The 18,036-nt window shown below is 40.7% G+C and overlaps 1 protein-coding gene across 1 annotated transcript in view; it reads left to right on the top strand.

Moving 5' to 3' along the window:
• The first annotated feature begins 1,926 nt into the window (after window positions 1–1,926).
• The window catches only part of SPOCD1 (SPOC domain containing 1), a 33,466-nt gene continuing 17,356 nt past the window's right edge, over window positions 1,927–18,036 (top strand). Inside the window, exons 1-8 of the mRNA XM_032227104.1 lie at window positions 1,927–3,506; window positions 4,506–4,559; window positions 4,848–4,952; window positions 8,076–8,160; window positions 12,905–13,028; window positions 13,756–13,915; window positions 16,344–16,457; window positions 17,115–17,240. Of these exons, the coding sequence (XP_032082995.1) occupies window positions 2,010–3,506; window positions 4,506–4,559; window positions 4,848–4,952; window positions 8,076–8,160; window positions 12,905–13,028; window positions 13,756–13,915; window positions 16,344–16,457; window positions 17,115–17,240 (2,265 nt within the window). The 5' untranslated portion in view covers window positions 1,927–2,009. The remainder of the gene's footprint in view (window positions 3,507–4,505; window positions 4,560–4,847; window positions 4,953–8,075; window positions 8,161–12,904; window positions 13,029–13,755; window positions 13,916–16,343; window positions 16,458–17,114; window positions 17,241–18,036) is intronic.

Below are 18,036 nucleotides of genomic sequence, written 5' to 3'. Positions count from 1 at the left end.
TTCAGCTCAAGTGGAGTTGGACCTCCAATGTCCCTTCCAATTCTGTTATTCTGTATTTTATAGTTGAATGTATGTGGATGAGAATGGAAAAAGATGGCCTAATAAGGAAGGATTATTTTGAGAATTTAGGATGGGAAATACATCATGTGAAGTGTTAATACAACTTTATAATGCCTTGATAACACACTTGGAATACTGCATCCAGTTTTGATCGGCATGATGTAAAAATGATGATGAGACTAGAAAGAGTACAGAAAAGAGCAATAAAGATGATTAGGGGACTGGAGGCTAAAACATATAAAGAAGGGTTGCTGAAATTGTGTATGTCTAGTTTAATGAAAAGAAGTACTAGGGAAGACATGATAGGAGTGTTCCAATATCTCAGGGGTTGCCACAAAGAAGAGAAAGTCAAACTATTCTCCAAGGCACCTGAGGGTAGAACAAGAAGCAATGGAGGAAACTAATCAAGGAGAGAAGCAACTTAGAACTGAGGAGAAATTTCCTGACAGTGAGAACAATTAATCAGTGGAACAACCTGCCTGTAGAAATTATGAATGCTCCAACACTGGGAAGTTTTTAAGAAGATGTTGGAGATGTTGGACAACCGTTTGTCTGAAATGGCATAGGGCCGGGATGGTGAACCTATGGCACGCATGCCACAGGTGGCACGCGGAGCCATTTGTCAGGGCATGCAAGGCGTTGCCCTGTCAGTTGGCCATCTGAGTTCACCCTTTTTTAAAGCCATTTTTCGCCCTCCCCAGGCTCCAGGGGCTTTATAGGAGCCTGGGGAGGGCGAACAGAGTCCCCCCCCCCCGGGGCCCTCCGGAGGCTTCAGGAGCTTCCCTGAAGCCTCCGGAGCACAAAAAACTGGCCCCATGGGCAAACCGAAAGTTCGGTAATGGACTTCTGGTTTGCTCGTAGGGTCGGTTTAAGCCCTCCGGAGGCTTCATCAGGGACCTTCAGGAGGCTTCCCGGAAGCCTCTGGAGGAGTCAAAAGGACCCTATGAGCAAACCGGAAGTCACTTCTGATTTGCTCGTAGGGTCGGAGGGCTTAAACCTACGAGCAAATCAGAAGTGACGTCCGGTTTGCTCATAGGGTCTTTTTAGTCCTCCGTCTCTGAAGCCTCCGGAGGGAGGTGGGGGAGGCTATTTGTGCCCTCCCCAGGCACCTATAAAGCCTCTGTAGCCTGGGGAGGGTGATAAAAGCATGGAAAAATGGGGGGGAAGCGCCTCCCTTGCACGCATGTGCACTAGGGGGTTGCATGTTGCATTATGGGTGTGGCATGACCACGCACGACCCTCCCCTGCGCTTCTCCCTTATGGCACGCGAGCCAAAAAAGTTAGCCGTCGCTGGTATAGAGTTTCCTGCCTGACTATGTGGTTGAACTAGAAGACCTCCAAGGTCCCTTCCAACTCTGTTATTCTATTCTATTCTATTCCTTTGAATAATTAACATTCTTCAGGGACACATAGTGTTTGGATTCTTAACAGTTTTAAAATGTTATGTAAATGTTCATTTGCTTATCTTGTTTTTCTCTTAAACACTAAATAATGTATATTTTCCTTGGATTTGTTTTTCTTTTGTGATATATGCTTTGCTTGTAAACTGCTGCCTTTTAAGAGGGAAGCAAAGTAGTGAACTGAATGGAGTTACTTGTTGCAGTCTGCAGAAGGGAAGGGAGCAAGTAGGGAAATTTTTTAAAAAAATCTTAAGACCAAAAGAGTCTGAAAGAGTGAAATAATGCACCCTCATTTAAACCCTCATTAAATACTTGGCTCTGATTTTAACCTCAGCTGGTAAAGATGATGGGGAGGGGGCAAAAATAGATAAAAATAATGGGAGAAAGACTGTGCTGTATCTGTGTTTGATTTTTCTTCTTTTCACAATACAGAATCCATAGTTTTGAAGGATTGTACAGAGAAAAGAACATGAAATAGCAATTGCCTTGCAAGGAGAGAATACATTGAGGAACCTTTTCTACGAAAAGCATCAGTTGGTGAAATTACAAATGGAATCTACAACATATCATTCCGAAAAAGCAGGAACAAAGAAAGAAAACAGTAGAAAACAGATTGGTTTGACCTCAGAAATATTATCAACATCTTGCAGAAGCCGAAATAAATCTCTAAAGCAGAATACAATAATAAAGGCATCCTTTGTACTGCTGAAAAACATTAACCGTGGAAGGAAAGAAAAGCATGATTATTATTTAACGGCTCCACGTGGAAAGCAGTTGGCACCACCAACACAGCACAAGAAGTTTCCAGCTTTTAGAAAACTGCAAGTCGCACTGTATGACATATTGGATAAAAATTGTGTTCCCACGCTAAAGAAGTCCTTTCAAATTTCAAATGTTGGAGCATTGGTAGAAAAGGAAAAAAAGGACACAACAGAGGGAGGCACCACAGAGGTAGATAACTCTATGGAAGTAGGGGAATTTTCTGGAGAATTGGACCCTGGGCAAACAAATTCAGATTGTGACCTTAGAAAATCTGGAAATGGAGCCAAATCTTCCAAATTTTTGGCCTTGAGTGATCAGAGTTTGTTTGCAACATTATCTGTTATCGAACCAAACCATGGAAATGCAGTAATGGGTCCTTGTCATGCCCAAACAGATGAAGAAAGGAAAATAAACTTTCAAAAGGCTTCTCTTCTGATTTTTGACGCAGAAAAAATGAATACTAAATGTCTTGAAACAATTGAAAAATGTATGGAATCTGGAAGCCATGTGGTTAAAGAAACAGAGAAGGAAAGTGCCTATTATGAATCAGAAGATGATCAAGATGTGGAAATAATGCTCTCAAGAGGTTCAAGTGAAACTACTATTAGTGATGTAACCCAACCCTGCAGCCTACATTCCATCTCTATCTCTGATAAAGGAGCTTTGCAGAGTAAGGAAATGATCCCTGCCTTTAGCAGGGACACCTTCTCCAAAACATCAATTAGCAGAATGATCTTGACTGATAAAAAATCTCCTGAAGGAGACAGATGCCAGGTATCTGAACGTCTCTCATCATTTTCAGAAATCAATCTTAAATTAGACCTACAGACTCTAATGTTGAACAAGAGTGAAATTAAGCTGCCAATAAAGGAAATGAAGGGTCTCAGTCTGAACACATTAACTGAAAAGGTCCGTGAAGATCAAATGACCCTGGAAGAGGAGGAAGGTAATACCAGGAATAGCAGTAAAAATACAGAGAGATTTTGGTTCCTGCTAAAAAACAATGAAATTCGATACGATAACGCTCCGGTGTGTGTAGCTGATGAAAAAATGGCTGGAGATTTGGTATGTGGAGATGATGGCCTTTCAGATCACAGTGCTGAATGTTTACTATCAGATGGGAATTTAGCAAATCAGACATATCCAGATGAAAATGATGGAGCCTTCATACACACTGAGATAAAAAAAGCAACAATGTCAGTTGAAGACCAGGAAGTCAGTTTCTTCAATGATGAAAAAGAAAATATGGATTGTCTGCCAGCAGAAGAAAACATTTCTGTGGAAGTATGATTATAGATATTCTCTTTATGGAGGGTACCAATTCAATTTAGGAAAATGTCCCCTGTGCATTCTCGGCTGCATCAAATGTGACCAGATTCTTAATATAGGAATAGTAGTAAGGCAATCTAAAAATATAAAGGTAGTCCTTGACTTATGACCACAACTGGAACTAGAATTTCTCTTGCTAAGCCAAGGCAGTTGTTAAATGCCCATTTTTATGATCTTTTGTTGCCATGGTTGTTAAGTAAATCTCTGCAGTTGTTAAGTGAATCTTGTGGTCATGAAGCCAATGTGGCTTTTCCCCTTGATTTTGCTTGTCGGAATCTTGGCTGGGAAGTTTTGAAATGATGTCCCAAAGGTGCTTTTCCAAAAGGCAACTGTATTTTCAAAAAATGGCCCCCAAACAGCTAAAAATGGCCCAAAGGACAATCAGAAATGGCCTGGAAAATGGCCCCAAAACTGCTGAAAAATGCGCTGGGGTCAGCCAGTGATAGGATTAGCCAGTTCGCCGAACTGGGCAGAATTAGCAACCAGTTTTCCTGAACCAGTCTGAATCGGCTGAAGCCCACCTCTGCTTAAGATCCTAAATGCCAAAAATCAGCATAAATAATAAAAGCTGGGTCTTTGTCACAAAACACACCCAACAAAATATATTAATGTTATTCATCAGCATAAATATTCTATCTGTTTCTCTGGTCAGATTTAGCCTACATTTGGTTGGTAAAAGAGAGTCTCCAATGGAGAATTCAATGTGCCATTTCTTAGGTGCAAATTTCAGTCCCAGCTTCAAGAAAAGGGAAATTTAAAAGCTAGAGCAGTCTAGGAAATATCTTTATTTGGTCCTAGTGCCGAATGGAATAGTCGGAAGCATGTTTGTGCTTCATTTTGATGATGGATTTAAGGGGAAAAGATCAGGAGACGATCCTTTTGTTTAAACTAGTCACTAAAAAAGAGATAAAGTAAAATGAAAAAATAATTTAAGATTTGTATGTTCTTTCTAAGGAAGAAGAAAACTTTCCGCTGTGTCAGTCTCAGAGTGTAAAAATGGTCTTTTATGTAAGTTCCTTTTCTCTTTGCAGCATAATAGATAGAAACTGCCTTTGATTAATTTTTTCCACTGGAGAAATTGCTAAATGTGCAGCACAGATGTCTTGTTCCAGGTTCAAACTGCTATATCTAGAATGCAAAATCTGAAATTACTAGTTCTTGTAGGGATGGCTGTACCAGTCCTAAGTGTGAAAAACAAGTCATTTTTTTCAGTGCCGTCGTAACTTTGGTGGGTCACTAAATGAGCTGTTATAAGTCAAGGACTATCTGTAATTGTGTGTGGGGTTTTTCCTCCAGGAACTGTTTGGGTCATTAGTGAAACTTCTTGGAAGCCCCAGCGTTAATCAGAAAAAGTCCAGATTGGGAAGACTTACCGAACTGGAGGATTCTTCAGATGCTGAGGTGAATCATTCCATAGTTTCATTTGGTGTTGTTATTTTACATCGTCCTTTGCAACTTTATGGAATAATTGAATAAATGACAGAATAGAACAGCTGTGAATGATGGAATACGGAATAGAATTCACACATCATTCAGGCAAAAAAAAAAACACAACCCTAATAATTTGTGCCAAGAAGAATTCTGATAAATTTCTACCCAGAGCAATTGATGTTGTAGAAAATAAGACCTCTCTCATCAATGCAATGACTAATGTATTGATCATTTATTGGTTCATTTTCTGGTGATCTTGAGTGGATTATCAGGTTCAAAACCAGAGCATTTAGCCAAAAGGGTATGTATATAACAAAATCATTTATTTTGAACATACTTTCCAGGACTCCTTGCTATGAAATAATTTTCAAAGCAGAATAGCAAAATTCCCTTTGGATTCTTCCTTTGTTTCTTTTGGATATCTGAAAGTTTGATGGATTCTTGTTTGTTGTTCAACCAATATTGATTTATTTAGAAATTCCTAGTGAAGGAAAGGTCCAAAAGACCCTAAAAATTTTGCATTTGCCAGAAATTCTTGTTTTTGCTTTTCAGATCTTTTGCAACCAGTTGCTAGTTCATGGGGTGGGGTGGGATCAGGTAACGAAAACAGCTTGGTCAGTAAAACCCTCAGAAATGCTTGCTCTGATGAAACCCCACATGTTGCCATGGGGTAAGGCGACCTCATTAAAAAAGGGAACTTGGAGATAGTAAATGCTAGGAATTGCCTACATAATAATTAATTATATATTGATTTACTGAATATAGGGGATGGAAGTGGGTTGGTCTTTTAGGGGATGGCTTATGGAGCTTGTGAGTGTTCTGATCTAGGCTTCCTGAGATAGTAAAATGCACATGCTTAGTCCCAAAAACCCTCTTTTTATTTCAACGGCTGTGAATTATGTTCATTCACAGTCCGTAATGAGTCCCAAATAGTATGTAAAGAGTCCAGCAGAAGTCTGCTACAGTTTTTCAGGATAAGGCTGATAAGCACTTACCTTTATCTCCCTTGAAATGCTGCCAAAGACCTAATTGCCAATTAGCTTTGCAAGGTCAAACGGAGCACAGAGTCAAAACGGAGCTTCAGAGTTTAAACTGACCAGAATGAACAAAGTTGCTTCCTGCAAAGGCTCATGTTCCTTTGCTCCTCCTTTATTTCTTATGGGAGGGGGCAGTCATCTCCAAGCCTTACTACCAAGTCTCGCCTTTTGTCTTAACTGTTCTTTCCTTCTGGCAACTCTGCACATGTGCGCACTGGGAACAGACTCCCCCTGTTCCTCTGCCTTGCTGATGTCAGACTTTGGAGGCTCCGGAGGCAGCACATAATTCCCAGATAGTCCTGGCTCCCTCTCTGCCTCTGATGCCGAGCCCTCATCTGAGCCTTCCCCAGACTCCAGAACCGGCCCATGTTCCTCCCTAACCTCCTCACTGTTCGACTCTGCTGCCAGCTCTGCAGGCCGCCAGCAGACCACAATAGTAAGCAAATAAATCTTTTAAAATGTACTGTTTAAGGCAGGCGTCCTCAAACTTGGCAACTTTAAGACTTATGGACTTCAACTCCCAGAATTCTCCAGCCAGCCTAGTAGGAGTGATCCCCGTGTCTTTCTTTTGTGCAGAATAAAGTCTTTTGAAATCTCCACCTCTGTGTGTGTTTCCAGTAGGTGTTGCACATAGGGAAGGGCCAGCCTTCTGGGGCAGTGTCATTTTTTTTAAAAATGGAACTCTTATTGTTTCTAAAGTAAATGCTTAACCTATGTTCTATAAGGAAAATTCTGAGCTGTTTTGATATTAGATAAGCAGTTAACAACTACATATCAGTTGACACCGCAAGTAGCGGAAACACAAAGATAAAAATAGAGCTTATGCTAACAAAAACTAGGTTATGGTTTAACTGTAGATATGACACAGATGAGGTGGGGGTGGGGAAAGTAAGTACCATATAAGGTAGATGTCTTTGATAGGATGCTGAGCCAAAGGTGTGGTGAGGGAAGTGAACTTGTGTTAGGGGATAAAAAGCTGGTGAACACTTCATGCTGTATCTACCTTGTGTGCACCTGTATTTGCAATGATGTGAATGTATTCTTTGCTGCTTTGAAGTTATTGTCTTGAGTAGTTCCATCATTGAACTCGTACTGTTTCTACCCTGTTTCCCTGAAAATAAGACCTCCCCAGAATACAAGACCAATTGGGCTTTTGAGCGCATGCGCTAAAATAAGCCATTCCCCGAAAATATTTCCAGGGCACCTAAGTATAGAACAAGAAGCAATGGGTGGAAACTAATCAAGGAGAGAAGCAACTTAGAACTGAGGAGAAATTTCCTGACAGGTAGAACAATTAATCAGTGGAACAACTTGCCTCCAGAGGTTGTGAATGCTCCAACACTGGAAGTCTTTAAGAAGTTGTTGGATAGCCATTTGTCTGAAACAGTATAGGCTTTCCTGCCTAGGCAGGGGGTTGGACTAGTAGACCTCAAAGGTCCCTTCCAACTCTGCTATTGTATTGTATTGTATGTAAACACATGCGCATCCGGTCCCTGCCATTTCCTCTGGTTGCTTGCCGCACAAACAACACGAGGTGAGGAGGTGAGGCTGGAGGTGGGAGAAAGGGAGGGGAAACATGCCCCCACATCCCACGTCCTTACCTAACAGCCACTCCCGCAACCCTACCCACCATGCCCCTTCTGTCACACTAATGGCCGCTGCAAAAAGAACGGCAGGCACAGCGTCGTGTCTCGCTGCTGCAGCAGTGCAGCCATGACGTGACCACGCTTGCCGCCTCCTGCACCTCAAAAATAATAAGACCTCCCTGAAAATAAGGCCAAGCATCTATTTTGGGAGTTAAAAGAAAATAAGACCCTGTCTTATTTTGGGGGAAACATGGTAACAGTGGCAATAGTTAAACAATCTATGGATTGATGTGATGCCTGAGCCCACTCATTGGGTAAACTTCCTCCTCCCACCACATGCAACTCTGGGCTGCATACTAACAATGACAGTAACCAATGGATAATTTAATTCATATTCAAGTCTGCAAGAGGCAATTCATTAAATCCTGGTTGTTTTCCTTGCATGATTGTCATAATTCCTGCAATGCAAGAAACGTGAAGGCAGTGACACCAAGAGCTCTTCAAAGAGAAAAAAAGAAGATAGACTCTGTTTAGCAAACAGAGCCATGCGCTTAGGTACGTTGCTGCTAGTTCATTTATTTATAGTATTTATAACCAGTCAAGGGATCTGGGCATCTTATTAAAAAGTAAAAGTGTCTTATGCTTTCAGATATCAGTTCTGATTTCAATCTTTCCCAAAGGTGCTTTTTCAAAAGGCAACTTGTCTTTCTTTTCTTTTTTCTTTGAAGACATTTCACTTCTCATGCAAGACATTTCGTCAGTTCTGATGGTGGAGAATGGAAGCATTTTATGATCCTTGCAGTAACTTAGTGCTAACGACCAGAGGACTGCAAGGAATACAGCTCCTTCCATTCTCCACCATTCAGTCCAGTGGTGGGATTCAATTTTTTTTACTACCGGTTCTATGGGCTTGGTGGGCGTGGCAGGGGAAGGATACTGCAAAATCCCCATTCCCTCCCAATCAACTGGGACTTGGGAGGCAGAGAATAGATGGGGGAGGGGCCAGTCAGAGGTGGTATTTGCCGGTTCTCCGAACTACTCAAAATTTCCGCTACCAGTTCTCCAAAACTGGTCAGAATCTGTTGAATACCACCTCTGATTCAATCAGAACGGAAGAACCCTCTTGAGTGAGAAGTGAAACGTCTTCAAAGAAAAGAAAAAAGAAAGTCCAGTTGCCTTTTGAAAAAAGCACCTTTGGGACAACCCTGACCTGGATGACTGAGAATCTCCATAGACACTTCAATCCTTCATATTGTAGTAGGAAGGAGACTTGGATAGTTTGAGGATTTGTTTATTTTATCTATTCAGGAGCAAACTAATAGATTGGATTAAAGTCAACCCCGTTATCGGTGACTCCCAGTTCAAGGACTGGTGGCCACACTGGGAATTTTGAAATTGCATTTTGGCTGTGTTACCCACAGCTATGATGGCTGGCTTCCAGTTTAAAAAAACCCAAAAAGAAAACCTGGGGATGCTTCCCACCAATATTGCAGAATACACCATTTGGCGCCGCAGTTTATTTTTCCTGTAGTTCTTGGCAAAGAGGCAGATCTCCAAACAAAATAACCCCATTTATTTTTATTTTATAGGAATGTTATGGCCCCCAGAGGCATTTTTTGAAATACGGCTGATGCTAGAAGCTGGTGCTTTCCTTTATAACTTCCCCATTGCTTCCTTAATTTTGTTTACAATTATTTTTTAATTAAACATCCCATTGTGCGCAAGAGCCTGGAGGGCGCAAACGGAATTGTCTGTAGACATATTGGTGTTTTAAAACCCTGCCCTGGGGACGTGCGTGATAAGCTTTATGATGGAGTAAGAGTTTGAACAAATGTCAGCTTGCTGTGGGCCTGTTCCCTCCATCATATTGACGATCAACTGGGAATTGTGAAATTTATTGGTCATAAAGAGTAAATAGAACATATACGAGCTCTCAGTTTGATCCATCGCAATGCAGTAATGGGATAATTTATGGGATGGATAAGACTGTCTTGTTGGCTGGGAGAAGGGTTTTAGATGCTGGTCCAAAGTCAGGGTACTGTTACGTGATTGGCTAAGGATTAATATCTTGAAAAAGTGTCTTCCTCATATACAATATTTTACAGATTATGAGGATAAATTAGAGGCACCTTTGTAGAGGTAAAAAAAAACCCCAAGATGGTAGTTATAACTGTGGTTGAAGCCGTAGTCTCTTGTATATCTTGACTTTTCAAATCTCCATGAATCTCACACAGTTCAAGCATTTTTTGACATTTCAATCATCATAAATACTTCTTGACAAATCTCAGAATCTCTTTTTTTGGCTAGGGAATTTTCCAAAGATTGATTAATAGACATGCCTTTGAGCGTGGTAGAGACCAATGCAACAAAGGCAGAATTTTCTCATGTATGTATGTATGTATGTATGTATGTATGTATGTATGTGAATATACAGTGTATATACTCTGTGTGTGTGTGCGCACACACACACACGCACAGTATATACATTGTATATTCTCATGTATGTATGTAAAGGTTTCCCTTGCACATATGTGCTAGTTGTTCCCGACTTTAGGGGGCGGTGCTCATCTCGTTTCAAAGTCAAAGAGCCAGAGCTTTCCATGGTCATGTGGCTGGCATGACTAAACATTGAAGGAGCATGAAACGCTCTTCCCTTTCCACCAAAGGTGGTTCCTATTTTTCTACTTGCATTTTTTACATGCTTTTGAACTGCTAGGTTGGCAGAAGCTGGGACAAGTCACGGGAACTCACTCTGTTATGCGGCGCTAGGGATTTGAACTGCTGAACTGCCAACCTTTCTGATCAGCAAGCTCAGCGTCTTAGCCACTGAGCCCCCGCGTCCCTTGTATGTATGTATGTATGTATGTATGTAGGTAGGTAGGTAGGTAGGTAGGAACCTACCCTGTTTCCCTGAAAATAAGACCTCCCTGGATAATAAGCCCAATCAGGCTTTTGAGCGCATGTGCTAAAATAAGCCCTCCCCTGAAAATAAGCCCTCCTGAAAATATTGCAACACAGCAGCAGCCATGAGGTGACCACGTTCGCTATCTCCTGCACCTCAAAAATAATAAGACCTCTCCGAAAATAAGGCCAAGCGTTTATTTTGGAGATCAAAAGAAAATAAGACCCTGTCTTATTTTCAGGGAAATACGGTAGGTATATATAGATATATATGTATACCAACACGCGCGCGCGCACACACACACACACATCTGTTAGTGAAACAGCTTCCCTGAAGAAGGAGATATGAAGAAGGTAAGATTCTTCTTGCTAGAATGTTTATTGCAATGTCAGCAATAATTCAGGAGTGCTCATTAAGGCCTATAAATTGTTGAAAGCCCTGATAGGCTCTGAAGAATACGTGTCATGCACTAATGAGTCATGCATTTCATTCGGTGGATGTTTTAAACTCCGCTGTTTAAATTCTAGAATCAGTTTGAAATGTATGTGAAAAAATACAAAATTCTGAATGATTTAAATTCAGGGCTGATATCGTGTAAAAAGCATTAGTAACGGGGTCATAAGCAGCTTTTTGTGGAGCCACGGTGGCACAATGGTTAGAGTACAGTACTGCAGGCTATTTCAGCTGACTGCTAGCTACAGTTTAGCAGTTCAAATCTCAACAGGCTCAAGGCTGACTCAGCCTTCCGTCCTTCTGAGGTGGGTACAATGAGGACCCAGATTGTTGGGGACAATATACTGACTCTGTAAATCGCTTAGAGAGGGCTGAAGTGGTATATAAGTCTAAGGGCTATTGCTATTAGTAACTGCACTGGAGGTGAATGGCAGCCTCAAATTTCCGAGTTAGAAAAGTTAGAATCTACATCTTCATGTCACATAGATAAAGAGAAATGTGATTACTCCTGTTTCCCAGATCTTGAAAGCAAAGCTTGGAATTTTAAGAGAAAAAGAGAATTCCAGGAAAATTGAAGCGGAGAAGCAGAATAAAGAGATGCTTCAGATAACGAGCTGAATAATTTCTGTTTTGAATCTTTTGTGATTTGGAATGGCAATTTGAATTCCTGCCCTAGTCTCTTTACTTGACAAGTTTAAAATGTGTAGACTTCAACTCCCAGAAATCCCTGGCCAGCAGGGTTTCTGAGGAATTCTGGGAGTCAATGTCTTAAAGATGCCAGTTTGAAAAATGTGGCTTTATAGCAAGGTCTTGTTTATTACTCGAAAAAAGTACAAAGCTTTAAAGTGCCCCAACCTAATCCTCTCATTTAGTTCTGAAATGATTTTAATTTTTGAATCTGGATTGATAATTAGAGAGAGCTTTTGAATTGGTACCTGTCTCCACAGAAGATACTATCTCAGTTGAGGCAAATTTCATTAAACTGATTGGAAGGTTGAGAATGGTTGTTTTTTTTTAGAAGTTAGGGCGACATTCTTCTATTTTTTTAACAGATTAACAGTTGGAAGGGACCTTATAGTCCAACCCCCCTGCCCAAGCAAGAGACCCTACACCATTTCTGACAGATGGCAGTCCAGTTTCTTCTTAAAAGCTTCCAGGGATGAAGCTCCCACAACTTCTGAAAGCAACTTCTGTTCCATGGGTTGATTGTTCTTACTGTCAGAAAGTTCCTCCTTATTTCCAGGTTGAATCTCTCCTTGGTCAGTTTCCATCCATCATTCCTTGACCGGCATTCAGGTGCCTTGGAAAATAGCTTGACCCCCCTTCTCTCTGCAACCGACTTGGAAGGGAACTTGTAGGTCATCTAGTCCAACCCCCTACCCAAGAAGAAGACCCTACACCATTTCTGACAGATGGCAGTCCAGTTTTTTCTTGAAAGCTTCCAGTGATGAAGCTCCTACAACTTCTGAAGGCAAGCTGTTCTGTTGGTTCTCATGTCAGAAAATTTCTCCTTATTTCTAGGTTGACTCTCTCCTTGACCATTTTCCATTCATTATTTCTTGTCTGGCTTCAAGTGCTTTAGAAATAGCTTGATCCCCTCCTCTCTGTGGCAGCTCCTCAAATATTGAAAGACTGCTATCATGTCTCCCCTGGTCCTTCTCTTCACTAGACTAGCCATGCCCAGTTCCTGCAACCGTTCTTCATATATTTTAGTCTCCAGTCCCCTCATCATCCTGGTTTTCTAGAGTCTCAACATATTTTTATAGTGTAGTGACCAAAACTGGATGCAGTACTCTAGGTGTGGTCTTACTAGGGCTTGCTAAATGTGTACATATATTTGACAAAAAGCAGAGCTTTTAGCAAGGAAGTAATAGGCTTCCCTCAAATTTCTTTCTGCAAATTCATTTGTTGTAGTGTCTCAAGACTTTTCTATTATTTTAAAAGACTGCAGAACAAAAGAGAAGACAACACCAAAAAAGATGTCCAAACCAATATCTAGGTTTTGGCTCTCTGAAGAGCAAAGTCGCATTAAAGTTGTGGAAGCCTTGACAGAAACCCTCCAGAAAAGGTAGGTCAGTATGGCTGAACATCCTTGGTATACAAGAGGACAAACTTGATGAAATTAATTTTAATTACCATTATTAACCCATTTGGGATTTCAAATTCAATAAATAATGGCAATTAAAAATGAATTGATGTGTGGAATCAAATGTAGGACTCCAAAACTAATAATCAATGTTCACTGAAGAACTTACTTATTTCACAGTGTGGACTGGAGATTATACTGTTACTGTCTTCAAGAAAGAATTATTGTCTTAATAGAAAGAAGCCTATCAGGTGGTGATAGAAATTTTGATAAAGCTTACTGAGAACAGACACTTCAAGGATACATTTCCTTCTATGTTTTTATTTTGTTAACACAGTAGCACTTAACGATGGTGGCAAATGAAAGTCCCATTTGTTTTACTTACATATGTGATAGTATAAATAGCATCCCTGGCTCATGAAGATACTTTTTGAGATACGTTAAGAAAATGAGGACCACCAACATTCATCCAGTATGCTTTAGAATAGAGTGGTAGCTTGAGTTGGCCTCTGTTTGATTCATAGAACTCCAAAGCAAATATTCTTCCTTGGTGTTTTCCAGTATCTTTAAATAATGTATTTAATTGAAAAGAGAACAGCATTCTAAATGGCCTGTTTGCTAATTTTGGGTGGAAATGAAAAGAACACATGTTATTTAGTGCGAGCGATTGACTGGTTAGACCAACTTATCTCCTGCCTCTCTATTTCAGACTGAATGATTCCCTTGACATGGATGTGCAGAAAAATATAGCATCGAAAATAGCAAAGAAAGTGGAGACAGAGATATTCAGACATTTTGGCCGTGTGGATCGGCTTTATAAAAACAAGTATCGCAGTCTGCTCTTCAATCTGAAATCAACAGACAACCAGGTCATAAATCCAAAAAAAAAAAAAGCAAGCTAAGTTGCCTCATAGTTCATTTCAAAACATTAAAGAGAATCTTAACTATGAAGCAAGAAACTTAAAATATGGCTTGCTTTATTACTACGGTATCTCGGGCTGTCATTCATTTTTTTTGTTCCATTTAAAATAACATTTAACCAGAAAGGGTACTTTTAAACCAATATCTAATGAGCAGAATAAATTATTCTTATGAATTATAAGAATAATTAATAATTAAGGTAAATGATAAATTATAAAATAAAATATAAATTATAAGCCAAAATAATAAATTATAAGATAAATTATAAATCATTCTTGCCCGGTTTTTATTCAATATAGTATAAAAGGAAGGATTAGGAGACTGCAGATTAGTGGTTTATGGCTCCTCCAAATTCTGCTAGAATTTGGGTCATATAATTTACAATTTAGGCAAGGTTTAAAATGAGCTTTTCATCCAATTCTTGGGTTTAACTGTGTACTGAGTGATAGTACAGGTAGCTACTTCATTTAGCAACTTCTGTGTTTAATGACAGCTCACAGATGACAGTGACGAAAAAGTAACTTTATGGCCAATACTTGTATTTATGACCTTTGCAAGTTTGAAAAGCAAAGAAAAGCTGAAGTAGAACTGTAGGCACTCTTATAACTCTACTTAACAACCATTTTGCTTAATGACCAAATTGCCAGTTCCAACTGTGGTTGCTAAACAAGGACTGCTGGTAATATGTAATCATCCTTGAGTTGCCAGAAAGCTGCATCAGCATGAAATTAGCTGTCACCCTTGTTGGTCCATCTACTGCCTCTACAGGTAGTCCTGGACTTATGATCAAAATGGGGACCCAAATTTCAATCTCTAAGCTATGTAATCATTAAATGAGTCACACCTGGTTTTATGATCTTTCCCCTACCCCCTACAGAGAAGTCAGTCACGTAGTTGTTAAGCAAATCTGACGTTTTCCATGGACTTTGCTTCTCAGAAACAAGCTGGGAAGTTAGAAATGGGAATCGCATGATCCTAGGATGCTGCAACCATCATAACTACATGTTGGTTGCCAAGTGCCCGAATTTTGATCATGTGACTGCAGGGTCAGTTATAATTCTTTTTTCAAAGCCATTGTAACTGCAGCACTTTCCAAAGTGAGAAAACCAAAAGTACATATATAGTAGTACAGTCATCTGTGAGAGGGATCTTGGAATCTTAGTGGACAACCAATTAAATAGGAGCCAGCAATGTGTGGCGGCAGCCAAAAAAGCCAATGCCATCCTAAGTTGCATTAACAGAGGGATACAATCACGATCAAGTGAGGTACTAATACCACTCTATAAAGCCCTAGTAAGACCATACCTAGAGTACTGCATCTAGTTTTGGCCACCAGACTATAATAAAGAGGTTGAGGCTCTAGAAAAAGTGCAGAGAAGAGCAGCCACGATGATTAGGGGACTGGAGGATAAAACATATGAAGAACGCTTACAGGAACTGGGCATGGCTAGTATAGTGAAGAGAAGGACCAGGGGAGACATGATAGCAGTCTTCCAATATTTGAGGGGCTACCACAGAGAGGAGAGAGAGTCAACCTACTTCCCGAAGGCCAGACAAGGAATAACGAATGGAAAATGGTCAAGGAGCGATTCAACCTAGAAATAAGGAGAAATTTTCTGACATGAGAACCAATGGAACAGAAGTTGCCTTCGGAAATTGTAGGAGCTTCATCACTGGAAGCTTTCAAGAAGAGACTGGATTGCCATCTGTCAGAAATGGTGTAGGCTCTTCTGCTTGGGTAGAGGCTTGGACTAGATGACCTACAAGGTCCCTTCCAAGTCTGTTATTCTGAGATGGGTGACATATTAATCAAATAAATAGTTAAACAAAAATAAACTTCAAACATTAAATAAACAGTTGCAAGTTGGAGACTAATTACCCTGACTCACTTCCCAACCTTTCCTGGAAGGTTATATAGGTGATGAAACGAACAAATGTGAAATATGTGGAGACCACCTTTGAACAGTGTTGGAATAAGTAGCGAATATTACCTTAACATTTCTGCAGCTAAGCACAAATTAAGGCTCTTTGTGGGCTGTGTGGTGAGATAAAGGCAATCCATGGGACAGAAAACAGTTGCCGTCCGTGGATGGTGAGATGCAAATGGGGGCCCAGCCACCCATTTGAAAGAAAGAAGTTTATCCATTTTGAGTTGGAGAAATCTAGAGAAGGCAGTGAGGAACTGGTGACCCAGTCAGTTTGCTAGAATATTGTATTACAGATCTTGGTTTGCAATCTGTATGACACTTTGTTTCAAAGGCATTGCTGGTTTCTTGTATTCTTTCATGGAAAAGAAAATAAGGCTATTTTAGGCCAGCTATTATTGTTTTAATTACAGCTCTCATGCAAAATATCTTTTGCTTGTGTTTTCCCCAGCTCTTCCACAAGTTGATGCTTGGAAAAATCACCCCAAGGAGACTAGTTCAGATGAACTCTTTAGAGATGGCCTCCAAGGAACTAGCAGAGTGGAGAGCCAATAAGTACAAACATGTAAGTTGAAGTCCCTCTGCCCTTTTCAGCTCAGTTGACTTATTTGGAAGGATAAGAATTTGCTGCAGGTACAAATTCAGCCTTGTGTTTCCCCCATCTGCAAAAGTTAATATTGGTAGCCAAGTTTGTTTGTTTTAGTAAATTTATATGCCACCCAGCTTACTTTCAGGGGACTCTTCCCACCCGTAAAAGGAGGAAAGTGTGTTGAATATGTTCACCCACTGGTGAAATTCAAATGTTTTTACTACCAGTTATGTGGGCCTGGCTTGGTGGGCGTGGCAGGGGAAGGATACTGCAAAATCCCCATTCCCTCCCCACTCTGGGGCCAGTCAGAGGTGGTATTTGCCAGTTCTCTGAACTACTCAAAATTTCTGCTACCGGTTCTCCAGAACCTGTCAGAACCTGCTGGATTTCACCCCTGAGTCCTACCATTGCTGGGGGTAGTTTGGGTACTTTTCTGATCCTTGAGTGGCATTTGGGATTGTCTGATGAAGCCAAAAATGGGAAGGCCTGTCACAAGCCACCAGCTTATTTCAGAAGCTGCTGGTCTGTCACCAACCATCTTGATTCCAATATCAGATATGTGTCCCTTTGAATGTCATGTGTGAAATGACCCTCCTCCTTGGGGCCATGTCTGTGTCGTTCTCTTGCTTACAGGAACTGGAGATGATTGAGAAAGAGGAGCGAGAGGTGCCAAGATGTTGCTCTGAAAAGTTCACCCACAAAGGAATTGTAGAGATCTACAGAGAAGCAGATATAGATGTGGCATCTGAAGAATTAATTGTGAGTAGAGGGTAGTGTTTGGGCCAGGGCAACCAACTGAACCTTGCTGTAGGCAGTTCCCTTGAGTCTGAAGGGAGACATACATACATACATACATACATACATACATACATACATACATACATACATACATACATACATTTATTTATTTATTTATTTATTTATTTATTTATTTATTTATTTATTTATTTATTTATTTATTTATTTATTTATTTATTTATTTATTTATTTATTTATTTATTTGTCTTGTATGCTGCCCACTCCCGGAGGACTCCGGGCGGCTCACAAAAGACAAGGGAAAGGGGGGAACGAGACAAAGACAACATATTAAAACCAACATTCACAATTTCCGTGGAGGTAAATGTTTCTCAGCTCCCCCCAGCCTGCTGGAACAGCCAGGACTTGGTGGCTTTGCGGAAGGCCGGGAGGGTAGTAAGGATCCGGATCTCAACAGGGAGCTCATTCCAGAGGGCCGGATCAAAGGTTACCTCCAATTGGATGGTTAAGATCTGAAGAAGAAGCCCTTGTGAAGATATGTTCTGGTCAGAGACCCTTCCTCCTGCCTTGGAGGTCTTCTCTTGCCTTGCTATCAGAGGTGGGTTCCTGCTGGTTCGAACCAGTTTGGCCGAACTGGTAGTAACTTGGCAGCCTAGGTCGCTGGAACCGGCAGCGGCCCAGGCCTGCCACGTCCCCGAACCAGTTCTGTAAGCACTGCCATCTTGTTTTTGCCCTCTGTGAGAGTAATTTTTGTTGCACTGTGTATGTTCCAATGGTAGGTTATGACCGATACGCCCCG

Source organism: Thamnophis elegans, chromosome 12, assembly GCF_009769535.1.
Source record: "Thamnophis elegans isolate rThaEle1 chromosome 12, rThaEle1.pri, whole genome shotgun sequence".
NCBI classification, from domain to species: Eukaryota; Metazoa; Chordata; class Lepidosauria; order Squamata; family Colubridae; genus Thamnophis; species Thamnophis elegans.
Note: the sequence above shows the minus strand (reverse complement) of the source record. Positions and strands in the feature narration are given on the sequence as shown.